We start from the raw sequence: 12,585 nt of genomic DNA, 5'->3' as shown, positions 1-12,585 counted from the left end.
TACGTCTCTAGACCAAACTAAGTTGACCTAAGCCTAGGCATATAGTCTGAAGGATGCTTATTCACATGATAAAAACTTCTGCATGCTCCCTTCCCATCATCTGATTCTCCAAGATTTAAGTCATGGTTTCATTCCATCTCATTTTGATTATTGAAAACGACATAGTCCAATGGATGCCATCTTGTACATGTGATGAGTCATCCACATAATTATGTACATCGCATCTTTATGCCACCCTCCTCATTCTTGCATTGGTCGATATGGCGTTGACCTACAAAAGGGCCAACTTCCACTTATTGATGGCAAATGCCATCTAGATCCTTAATTAAGCACTCATAATCCTTCTCTTAATCGCTGGTATCATATTTGTTGCAGTCACATTCATGAACTCTTGTCGTTGTACACAAGTGGGACCGACCTGTACACCATGTTAAATCTAACCGGCATAAGCGTTGCACAATGTGACGAACCGATAGAAAGACGCAAATAATGGGAGCAACCAACATTCGTATTGGATATGATATATACATATATGTACATATACAATATACATATACAGTATACATATACATATGTACGTAGATTAGAGCAGAATTTGTTATGCGGGGGGCGAGAGAAGCGTGGCTTGTCGTGACTCAGCAGTGCAGTGTGTGTTCAATTCAATGCTTCTGGAAAAGAAAAGAGAGTAAGGCTAAAGGCTATGTATGTATGTATGGTATATGTCAGACAATGACCCCCACCCTACCAGTTTGCGCGGGAGAGAGGGAGGGAGGGAGGGAGGGAGACACACAGACAGAGGGTTTGGAGATTAGAGATCAGCAGAGATGATGATGATGATGATGATGATGATGAAGGTGCTATATGATTCATCCTCCTTCACTCCTGCCAATGCCAAGGGCCTCGCCCTCGCCCTCACCTCTTGCTTCTTCATCGGATCTAGCTTCATCATGAAGAAGAAAGGGCTGAAGAAAGCAGGAGCCCTCTCCCTCTCTGCTGGTCGTCCCCTCTCTTCTTCTCTTAATTCCAAAACCAGCACGTTGTAGTATTGTATCAATGCATCTATGATCTCACATCACTTAATGCAATTGGATTTGATCATTACTTACTTTAATTTCCTCATATATTCAGATGCTGGAGGACATTCATACCTTCTTGAGCCTCTTTGGTGGTCTGGAATGCTCACAAGTAAGCTTTCTTTTTCACCATTGTAGTTTTACCTGTTGAATGCTTTTTCTGTTTTGTAGTCTATGATGGTCATTCGTGTTTTGTGTATGCCTCGGTCCTTGTTTTCCAAAGGAAAGACCTTGTTTGTGACAGTGTCTCATTTCTGCGATGATTTATGTGGTCATGGGGTGTATGTTTTCTTTTTTATGAGTTGGGCTGCATTATTTTACATTGCTGAGGATGGTGGGAATAACCCCATGTTTTATGGACGATGTTTTGATATCATAAGCACATGTCCCATCACTTCAGAATCACACAAACACACATACTGTTCTTTTTTGCATTTTCTTTGTTAAAGTTTGATCCGACTAATGTTTAATGGAAACAAGCTATGTTGGATATATTTATCGCTACGATGATGGTGTAATGTATCTTTTCAGTGATCACTGGCGAAGTGGCGAATTTTGCTGCATACGCATATGCACCAGCCATTTTGGTCACACCTCTCGGTGCTGTTAGCATCATAGTAAGGTATACATGTACTGTACAAAATGTTGATTTATATTTCTTGTAAATGTGAATAGTTAGATTGGACCAAATGAGACTGAGTTTTCATTATTTCTCCAAATGCCCCTTGTCAACCCTAGGAAGAGGGAAAAAATGAACCATATAATTGTTCAAATATAATGAAGTGAGACTGAATCGAATGTCTCTTCTTTCACAGTGCTATTTTAGCCCACTTATTTTTGAGTGAAAAGCTTAATGCCCTCGGAGTGTTGGGTTGCATCTTGAGTGTTGTTGGGTCTATCACTATGGTACTTCATGCCCCAAGGGATCAATCGATTGATTCTGTGGAAGAGATATGGGAGCTCGCAACACAATCAGGTATTTTACGAAAAAAACTTTTCTATTACACCTGTCTACAATGTTATATATATGCATCATATTCGTATTTCTCAAAATACTTATTCTTACATCTTTGCAGCCTTTGTAATATATATGATATCGGTCTCTCTCATTGTGTTGACCTTGATTATATTCTTTGTACCTCACTATGGCCGGACCCATGTAATAGTATGTATAAGTATTTGCTCATTGGCCGGCTCACTGACGGTATGTATGCGTTTAGACGAAAATCTGTTTGTTTGTGAGCATGTTTAAGAGTTGAGTGTCTAAACTCAATGTTGTTCATGGATAGGTAATGAGCGTAAAAGCTATGGGTATTGTGATCAAACTAACTTTTGAAGGGGATAATCAAATTTTCTATCCGCACACATGGGTTTTTGTAGCTGTGGTGGTCATATGTGGCTTAACACAGATGAACTATTTAAACAAGGTGGGCTTTCCTATTATTTTCTTCTATCGAAGACTTTTTTTACTCAATTCTTACTAGTAGACTCGCAGTGATCCCAGGCATTGGATGCATTCGATACGGCAGTTGTATCTTTGATGTACTATGTTACATTTACTTCATTCACAATTTTGGCCAGTGTCATCATGTTCAAGGTAAATCACAATAACAATTTCTTCATTTAGAAATGAAGATACGTTATGTGACTATTGTAATGGTTGTTTTGTTTCTCAAACAGAGTTGGCAAGGGCAGACCGCATCAAGTATCATTTCAGAGATGTGTGGATTCTTGATCATCTTATCCGGTGTGACCTTATTGATTACAACAAAGGAACTTGGGAATTGTGATCTCTTCAGAATAAGTGAGTCTTTATATGTGTGTAATCTTATATACTAATTTGTCTAACTCTTTCTAACAAATCCAAAGAATTTGATTGCAATTACTGAATATTGCGAGCAAATTCCAGGTTTATATTCAGCATTTTCTCCATCTATCTCGAAACGACTTCTTGGAGACTGTAAAGATTGTCTACATTTGATAGTTGAATGATGGTATGATTGAGTTATTTATTAACACTGCAAGAATGTAAACCTTGTCATAAGATATCTGTGTCCATGTTGTATTTCTGCAGGTATTTGATGTACAGATTGTTTGTAGAAAATGATCATGTACACCTTGTCATAAGATATCTGTGTCCATGTTGTATTTTTGCAGGTATTTGATGGATAGATTGTTTGTAGAAAATGATCATGTATATGCTAAAATCCTGGAGAGTCATTTCAATAATCATATGACTTGATTTACCGCATTTGACCAACACAATATAATTGGAGGGGCCATGGAACATCATCACTATGGAAACTTGGTAACTGTGATTCTCTAGCCATTTCCCTTCCGGAAGCAAATATTTTAAGTACTGAGCGAGCTGATGACGATGTCTCTTGACCTCAAATGACAACATCATTCTCATTCGTTAAAAATTGAGGAAATAAAATAAGTTCCTCCCATATGTGATTCTACTGTCTTGAATCACTCCCTTGTTTTCTACAACTATTTGTAAAATATGATTTTGTGGAGAATGTATCATCTACATGGGGTCGAGCCATCATCACATCTTTGGGTCACAATACATATGTAAATGCAAAAGCTAATTCCAAGAACATAAAGCATTTCGAAGGCCAAACATGTTGACAAAATCTACTGAATTATATGATCAGAGAAACCTATCAAAATGTACTAAATTATTCCTAGTGTGAAGGTTGAGTTCAAAGATTCTTTAAGAGGTCAAAATTTTGCACCATACAAACTAGTTTTAATTTCAATGTTGTCTAAAGGAGATGTTAGATTGACATCTTGACAATCAATTGTGTTCCATGCCTCAAAACTGTTCTTCCAACATCAGATATATGTTAGAGGATGTCATACATATTATTTGTAGAATAAAGTGCTGTGTCATGAAAAGACATTGTCATTCACGCTTAGATGTCTTACATTGTGAAAATGATGTCTAGCAATTCTATTCTTTTGACGGCAATGTTCAAGATATCTTTTATGCAAAGATAATCCTCATGAATAAATAATCTACTCCAAGCTCTGTTGATTCTTTAATCAACACACTAAGTAGAAAAATAAAGAGAGATACAATAGCCATATGGGGAGTTGAAGGATTAGAAAGAGCTTTTTGCTTGTCACTCTTAATGCCTATTAATGCAAATGTAAATGTTGATGTCATAGACAAAGAAAACTGAATGTAGTAATTGGTGCAAATATTGAACTATTTGCTACAAATAATGGAGTAATTGCTACAATGATGAAATCATTAACACAATCCTTATAGGAATTGGGCAATGGTTGGTTTGTACCAATTTGTGTAGTTCTCGTATTTCTCGAAATGCTCTTAGTTACTTTTACCATGCCTATGCATGTATATTTGTTTTGCCATCGGAGGTCTAAATTGAGCCAAAGTCACAAATCATGGCGATGGAAGAAAGTAGAATTTTCAATGGTACAAAGGCGTTCTTGACATAATACAAAATTAGGGGTATTTTTAAGTATTTTCCTATAATTAGATGGAAACCCCATTTAAAAGATTTTGTTGTCATGTTTCTTTCCTTGATTTTTGTTACTTCATAAATTTGCACAACATCAATAACTTGTTTATTGGTTTCGATATTCCAATATGCACATTGTTCTAAAAAAGAGTCCATTTATTAGTTTGTCGATGTGTAATCTATCAATATTTCACCAACAACTTTTGAGTCCTCTATTGTTGAATATTGACATGATCATAGTGCTCCAAATTAGTAAAGTTATTGGGTAAAAGTTATTGGGCAAATGTCTTCTCTAGATGTAATACAAAGAAATTGATTTTAAATATGTTTGATTTAAAGCATCACTCTCGGATGAACTTGAGGGTATGTAGTGAGCAAATATTACATGTGTAGACCTGATACAAAAGGACTCATTTCAAATATGTTTGATTTGATAGGCAATCATTAGATGAACTTGATGACATGTTACCATGGGCAAATACTTGGAAGAGTATATTAAGTCTAGAAAGATTCTATTTAATTCTGTTTGGTTTGATTAATCCTTCTTGGATAGACTTGATGGCATACTATACCGTGGAGAGATACTTGAGATCAACATAATATATAGAATCTATCTATAATGAATTTGGTAGACATATATGATAAATCATCAATAAAGTTTGGTAAACATGAAAGTTTGGTAAACAGATGCATAATTGATAATGTGTTGACCTTTTGGGAGGCGATTGCCTTGGCAAAGAAAACCAATCAACATATTGCATGTCTCATGCTTGACTTCGAGAAGGCGTATGACAAAGTACAATGGCCTTTCTTAGATAAAGTGATGGAGAGGTTGGGACTACCCTCCAAATGGAGATCGGCTGCGTTAGCCCTTTACGAAGGAAGTTTGAGTAGGGTGATGGTGTCAGGGCATCGGGGCCCACGAATTCCATTATGCAAGTCTGTCAGGCAAGGGTGCCCGTTGGCCCCCTACCTTTATTTATTTATTGCAGAGGCATTCTCTTTCTTTTTAAACAAACCAGATGCAGGAATAAGGGGGTTAGTTGTCCCACAAGCGGGCAAGGAGTTGTTGGACTCATCATACGCAGATGACACTATGCTCTATCTACAAGGCAATGATGATAATTTACAGCTTGCTGAAAGTCGAATTGAGTTGTTTTGTAGAGCATCAGGAGGGAAAATCAATTGGAATAAAAGCAAGGGATTTTGGGTAAGTTCAAACCCATGGCCTCTTTGGTGCCCTAATGCTGATTTTCAATGGGTCCCCAATGGAATGGCTGTTAAATATTTGGGTTTTTTGGTGGGCGTTGAGACACCCAAAAATCAGCAACTTGAGCAAGTGAAAGACAAAATCAGAAAAAAGCTTCGGGTGTGGGCATCAGTAAAGCTCTCTCTTGCAGGTAGGGTGGTCGTGGTAAACCACATTTTGTTAGCCACCATGTGGCACTCGGTGGCATGTTGGGTGTTAGACAAAACTTGCATCAAAAATATTAAGGCAATGGTGAGAGGGTTCCTATGGTCGGGTAGAGACCATGAGAGGGCATCAGCTAAAGTGGCGTGGAGTTGTTTGATCAAGGCGAAAAACCAAGGTGGACTTGGGTTGGTGGATCCAGTTCACCAAAGTAAAGCTTTACTAGGTAAGCTACTTGTGCGAAGTTTACAACCTGGTCCTGAACTGTGGAAGTTGCTTCTTAGGGATAGAGCTGACCTTTGGTGTCCAAGGAATGGCGGCCCTTGGAAGGCAAAGTTGTGGTGGTTGTTCAGTCCAGATTTAAAGCTGAAACAACCAAATAGCATGGAGGACAGGGTGGCCCGTGCCATAATGATGGCTTGGTCAAGTGTAAGAGATGGGTTGGTCTTAATGCAACCGAAAACATTGGAGGAACAACTCCGACAACCGTTATTTTGGAACCCTAGGATTAGAAACGAGGACGGCATGATGCTTGGACAGAAAAAATATTTGCCATGGGGCCGCATGTTAGGGTACAATGTTAGTTCAGTAAGAGAGTGGGATGTTTTCAAAATGAAGAGGAGGGAGGGTCAGTTTGGTAGCATTTCTTGTAGGCTTGAGAAAGTGACCCAACTGATAAATAAGGCTGTTGATGGTATAGATAGGTTGGATAAGGAAGAGGGGGTCTGGTCTGGGTGGTTTGTAGGTGAGAGTGATGGACAAATTATCCGTGGCAAGTGTCCATCTAATGAATATCGTTTGTGGGGAAACCTAAGTGCTTTGTCCGACAATGGTTAGTGGTTGGCAGTGCGGGTGGCAGTGTTGGAAGGTAAGAAGTGGCAATTAAACCCAGACCCAGGGAAGCTAGATAATGATTGTAAACTATGGCTATTGGACAACAAGCCTCTACATGATTTGGAGTGGGATCCACTAGAGGTATGGTCGCAAAAACCGGGAACGAACAAACTGGAGGGTTTTTTTGATTATAGTACTAAGCTCGGAAGGCAAATCATTGGCTCCAAATCAGTGGGTGCTGCTCAAACTCGCAATAGTTGGAGGGATAAAGGCATATCAGATGACTTGTTGAAGTCGTTTTGGCGGAGACTATGGGCATCTGATATGCCAGAAAAAATCAAGGTGTGGTTTTGGCTTCTTAGTCATAAGGCGTTACCGGTAGGGGAGTGGATGAGGTCTCGTGGTGGGGAGGCTGGTTGCCTGTTATGTGGTCACTCTTTGGAATCGATACCTCACTGTTTTTGGAATTGTGCAGAGGCAATCAGCATTTGGGGTCGAAGTCTCAGGATAGTGGCAGCATGCGGGGTGAATGGGAGAGTTGTGTGGGGGTCCTTACAGGGTTTGAAACTAACTAAGGAAGGTTGGGCGGAACAATTAAATCCACATGGTCATGGTTTTATATTGCAGGGCGGCAGTGTATTCAAAAGTGTGGGAGTAGAACCTGGTACAAACTCTGGTTTTTTTGAGGAGATATGGATGTTGGTGGCATGCTTCTCGGTCTGGCACATTTGGACCAGACGATGTATGCTGGTTTTTCAGCAACGAAAACTCCCAAGCGGTGAGGTGTTGCTAAACATTTGGTTCGAGCTGGTATCTTGGCTGCGCGGACAGTATAACTCAATTGAAGGGAACTCGGATGCAGCAGACAGGGCTCGCTCAAAGTTTTTGCTGAAATGGGGTCGCTCTCCTATGATGGTTAATTCAGCGTCTGGTCCTAAATGGAATTACCAAGCACCAAGATGGCTGTTTCCGCCATTGGCTTCGTTGTGAATATGTGGTCACCATGGTGGTCACTATGTGAAAAGAGGCAGTGGGTTACTCTTGTTGTAAATAGTTAGGTGAGTATTATGCTGTTTTGATTATGGCTGTTCTTCGATGTAATTCTTTTGCTAACTAATGGGAAGTAGTGTTTTTTTTTGGAAATTTTCTTTTTCCTGCTTATTGTGATCCTAACTGGAATTTAAAAATTTTAACTGACCACTTTTCTACGAGTTTTAATGTCAACTAGAACATGTTGAATTATTTTTTTACCACATACCAAATCAAATAAATTGTAGAATTTTGGATCCAAAAGTATATATACATATCCGTTTCGCGCTCACCTTCCGTAGGCTCTTTCCGTGGGCCCTTGTTGTCTCCCGAACATGCGCTCGTTCTTCGGTCCCTCAACGACCTCATTACACGCTCCTCGCTTCTCCGTTGCGCGCTGTGCTCTCTCGCCGTAGAGCGTACCATCATCCCGACCACCATGTCAATGTCCTTCGCAACTCCCGTCACCGCTTCATCCCGTCTCTCGTCCTCTTGGCCCGCTTCGCCTCGCATGCCTTCTGGGACGCCGCGCTTCCGTAGCCCATTGTACTCCACGCACCTCCTCCGGTTCTCAAGACATAGCCTTCCATGCTCGCCGATCATCCTCGTGCTTGTCGTTCGGCCCTTACGCGGCCACATCGCACGTCTCGCGCTCCGCTCCGCTCTGCGTACCCTTTCGAAAAGGTACGTTGCTTCCCCGACATCCATGTCAGTGCTCTCATCTTCGGTGTCCTCCACAACCTCCGATGTTGCCGCTTCGCCCCGAGGTACACCCTCTTGGTCTGCCTCGCATGTCCTCCGGATGCGCTCCGGATCTCTCCGGTCGCACTCCGGTTTCCGCTCTTTGCGTGCCGCTCCCTTGGTTTCATCGTCTCCGCATGTCGAACACCTCGGTGTGTCGACTCTTCCCGCTCCGCGCTTGCCTTCCGTAGGCTCTTCCCATGCGTCGATGTTGTCCCTTGAATATGCGCTCATTCTTTGGCCCTTAGGTGGCCCCATTCCGCATTCCTTGCCTCTCCTTTGCCCGTCGTGCTCTCTCGCCGTAGAGCGTACCATCATCCCGACCTCCGTGTCGGTGTCCCTCGAGGCTCTCGTTATCGCCTCGCCTCGACTTGCGCCCTCTTGGCCCGCTTGGCCTTGTATGCCCTCCGGGAAGCCGCCACGTTTTCTCTTCCCGGTGTGTACCCTGTTGTTCTCCGTGCATCCCCTCCATTTTCCCAGACACAATCTTTCATTCACGCCGATCACGCCCGCCTCGTTCTGTCGATCTTGGCGTCTCGTCGCACTGCCCGTCGTCCCGCGCTTGCCTCTCGAAGGCTTCCTCCGACCGTCATCGTCGGTCACTCGTTGCGGCTCTTCTAGGTGCATGCTTGCTTCTTGGCCCTTCGCCGGCCATAGTGCAAGCTCCGTTCTATGCCGTAATGCATGCTTCGTGTTACACGCTTCCCTTGTTGTAGTCCCGACCTCCGCGTCGGCCTCTTCGTATTTCGTTGCCGTAGCCCCTTTCGACTCTGACTTGCCGTCTTGGCCATGCTCGTCCGCCTTCACGCACTGGGTACCCGTTCCGGTAGCCTTGTCCGTTCCGGCCTCCGTCTCCTCACCACCTTCCGCCGTCTCTTTGGTCTTACGTCGATCCGCAACCGCCAAAGTCTCAAGAATGTGTGAGGAGGGTTCCTCTCCCTCTTGGCCTCCCACCGAGTTGTACTCCTTGTGCATGCTTGGCCTCCTTCTCGTGCTCACCGGCTCCCATTGGGTGTTGTGGCCCTTTCGCCTCGACCTCCAATCATGCCGACTTAGCCTTCGCCCGGATCGGTCTCGGCCAATCGAGTTCCGGTTTGGTCGGCTCCCTTCCGTAATCGTAACCGGCCGGTACATGTTTGTCCGAACAAATGCGGCCTTGCCGGCTCTTCTTCGGTTTGGGCCCGGTTGACCGGACCCCGCTCCAATGTTCTTCCGCGTCGTCTTCCGGTCATGTCGGATTATCGACCGGTTCATCTTCCGGTCGGGTCGGTTCCCGACTCTCTCCTCTTTGCCGCTCCCGACCTCTCTGTCGGTCCTCTCGTATATGCCCGTTCCGGGCCTCGCATCCTCATCTTCGTACGTGTTCTCTCCGGGCCACGCCTCCTCACGACCACCGCCCTTCTCTCCGGTCTTATGTTGGCATTTGAGCGCAACCGCCATAGTCTCCGGTCTCGGTGTCGAGAAGTCTTGCCTCCGTCCGCTATGACCTTCCTCGTCGTCGTCGTCGTTTCAAACCCTAAACCCTAAACCTTTGCCGCCGCCACCTTCCGTCTCTCCGGTCTCATGTGGGCTCTCGGGGCCGATTGCTAAAGTCTCTAGAATAGATGTGGGAAAAGTCCCGGTACCGTTACTCGCCGATGCCATGTTCGTAGCCACCTTCGTTCGGACGCCGTGGTCCGTGGCTATCTCTTCCTCGTTCTCTTCGTCGCCGTGGTAGCCCGCCTTGCCGCTACCACCGCCCGTCGCTCTAGGTCTCACACCGGCTCTCAGGCCGGATGCCGGAGTCTCTAGGACCGGTGTGTGTAAGGTCGCGGCACCGCCGCTTGTCCGCTCCTCACTCAATGTTTCGGGCCGCCATGTCCCGAATCCGTAGTTACCGGCCTCCATGGCCGTCCCTTCACCGCAAGGCAAGAGGGTCGCTTGCTCCGCACCCTCTCCTATGTCGCCGTCGTACGCTCTCCCGGCCTCCGTATAGGCCCCGTCTTCTACGTCTAGGGAGGCTTCTTCCTCCACATCCTCCGATTGTCTCCGGCCCGTCTCCATGACAAGCCCTTCTTCGGCTCCGATTTTCGTCTTCACAAGCTCACATGCCTCCCGTATTAGCACGTCTAGGTTGAGCTCCTCCGAACCGTTTTGCGTTGAGCTCTCTTCCGGCGGTAGTGTGTACCCACTCACCGCTCTCTCTTCTCTGCCGCTCGCGGGCCGTGTTGTGGCCGACCGCCTCGCATCATGTTGACCTCTTCCTTCCGGTTCTGTGTACCCGTACGCCTCCAATAGGGCTCCCTCAAAGGACACCCACGACTCATGAGCTTCTCGTAGCTCCTTGACCTCCTTGTGCACCGATACCGCCGCCACTCGAGGAAAATACTCTAGCCACATCGCCTCGTCTACGCCCCCTTTTGCCATCTCGGCATCGTATGCTTCCAAGAACCTCGGGACATCGTCCCCGTTGAATCGGCCGACTCGATCGACCACACTCTTGACGGCTTGTTGAGCCCCATCTCGCCTCGCCTTTTTCCGTCGCGCATCCATCATGATCTTTGCCATCATCTCCTCAAAGTCGAAGTCTTCTTCAATCTCCATGCTCCCTTGCCGCCCTTCACGTCGGGTTCACCAAAAGATGTCGCGTTACGCGCGTGCGTGTGGAAGGGGCGGGACCACAGGGGTCTTGGACTAGGGAGAAGAGGAGAAAGGTTAAGACAACGAATGGAAGATTAGCTCATAGCTCAAGAGGAGAAGAGAACGAATATAACATTATGATAGAAGAAGATGAAGAAGATCGAGTCAAGATACTCAACAAGAAGTTCTATTAAGAAAACATAAACGCTTTACAATGGTGGCCGCCATGGCCGCACCAAACGACTATAAGAACCCTAAAGGAAAACCCAAGAAGAAAACCCTAACCGAAACCCTAAAACCGAATAGGAAACCCTTGACCTAAGTGGTATGCCTCTCTCCCTCAAAATAGACAACCCTTCCAGTGTATGATAGCGAAGAAGACCTGTGCTATAAGTAGGGAATTTTGGTTCTCCGACAACGGAGGGTGTACGATAGTCGACGTTGTTGGCCGGAAGAAGAGAAGGGTGGAGGAGCGACTTCGGGCATGTGGCGTCCTCGACCTCGGAGAGGAAATCAACGGAGCCGTGGAGGCGGTCTCTTTCGACGATACCTTGGGGGAGCTGCGGGAGGTAGTCGGAGGAGTCCTTAAAGAGGACCGGACGATTCCGGTATGTTTGGAAAAGATGTACGAAGTCATCACGAACTTCAGTAGAGGGCTCGAGTCGGATCGGACGGCCCGGGTGGACACGAGGTACAAGACTGTGGACCTGAAGGTGAGGCCAGTCGCGGCTTCCTTGCCGGAGGGCAGCGAGTTGCGAATAAAGGGGGTTGCGTCGGACCCGAGTTTACGAAATCCGGCCCGCATAGGACACACGTTCACCGACATAACGCTGCGCGAGCTCAAAATCGGTGGGGGCGGCTTCCTACTGCTGGTGGAAGAGGACCGTTTTCGGAGAATGTTCGGAAGGCACGGGAAGGCTTTCACATTCTCACTAGAGGAGATCAGGTGCGTAGACCCGAAAGTCGTGGAACCGATGGTGATATTCACGGTACCGCATGTGCCGTGGAGTCTCAAACCGATTCCAGTACCTAGAGCTCACATCCCGAAGTTGATGGAGCTGTTAAAGGAGAAGGTCGAGATGGGAATCCTTGAACCATCGAGTGCCCCATACTCGAATCGGTGGTTTAGCGTGCCGAAGAAGGATGGCACACTGCGCTTTATTCAAGACCTGCAGCCGGTCAACAAGGTGACCATTCGAAACGCAGGAATCAGACCGACAATAGACGAGTTCGCGGAGGCCCTCGCCGGAAGGTTGATTTACTCGGTCGGTGACCTCTACTCGGGGTACGATCAGTTCCAGCTTGCCGTAGACAGTTGAGACATCACGACAATGCGAACTCCTCTCGGCCTAGTACGGATGTGTACCCTGCCGCAAGGAGGGAC

The 12,585-nt window shown here is 45.6% G+C and overlaps 1 protein-coding gene across 1 annotated transcript; it reads left to right on the top strand.

Moving 5' to 3' along the window:
• Positions 1-795: 795 nt before the first annotated feature.
• LOC147850612 (putative magnesium transporter NIPA3) lies at positions 796-3,979 on the top strand. Its single transcript, XM_087336576.1, has 10 exons — positions 796-996; positions 1,129-1,185; positions 1,605-1,695; positions 1,889-2,049; positions 2,150-2,277; positions 2,363-2,500; positions 2,578-2,670; positions 2,754-2,877; positions 2,983-3,067; positions 3,231-3,979. The coding sequence occupies exons 1-9, from the start codon at positions 825-827 to the stop codon at positions 3,063-3,065; spliced, it is 1,047 nt and encodes a 348-aa protein (XP_087192702.1). The 5' UTR covers positions 796-824; the 3' UTR covers positions 3,066-3,067; positions 3,231-3,979.
• The last annotated feature ends 8,606 nt before the right edge of the window (positions 3,980-12,585 follow it).

Source organism: Azolla caroliniana, unplaced genomic scaffold (genome assembly GCF_043228905.1).
Source record: "Azolla caroliniana isolate FFs.n. ecotype wild unplaced genomic scaffold, voAzoCaro1.0.p SCAF_21, whole genome shotgun sequence".
Lineage (NCBI taxonomy): Eukaryota > Viridiplantae > Streptophyta > Polypodiopsida > Salviniales > Salviniaceae > Azolla > Azolla caroliniana.
This window is presented reverse-complemented; position numbering and strand designations above follow the sequence as displayed.

What these genes read in the sequence shown, in the direction of transcription:
- LOC147850612 (XM_087336576.1), top strand. Translation starts at nt 825, where the DNA reads ATGATGATGATGATGATGATGATGATGAAGGTGCTATATGATTCATCC. An exon ending in GTGGTCTGGAATGCTCACAA is followed by an intron (nt 1,186 to 1,604) that starts GTAAGCTTTCTT and finishes GTATCTTTTCAG; the next exon opens with TGATCACTGGCGAAGTGGCG. An exon ending in GCTGTTAGCATCATAGTAAG is followed by an intron (nt 1,696 to 1,888) that starts GTATACATGTAC and finishes CTTCTTTCACAG; the next exon opens with TGCTATTTTAGCCCACTTAT.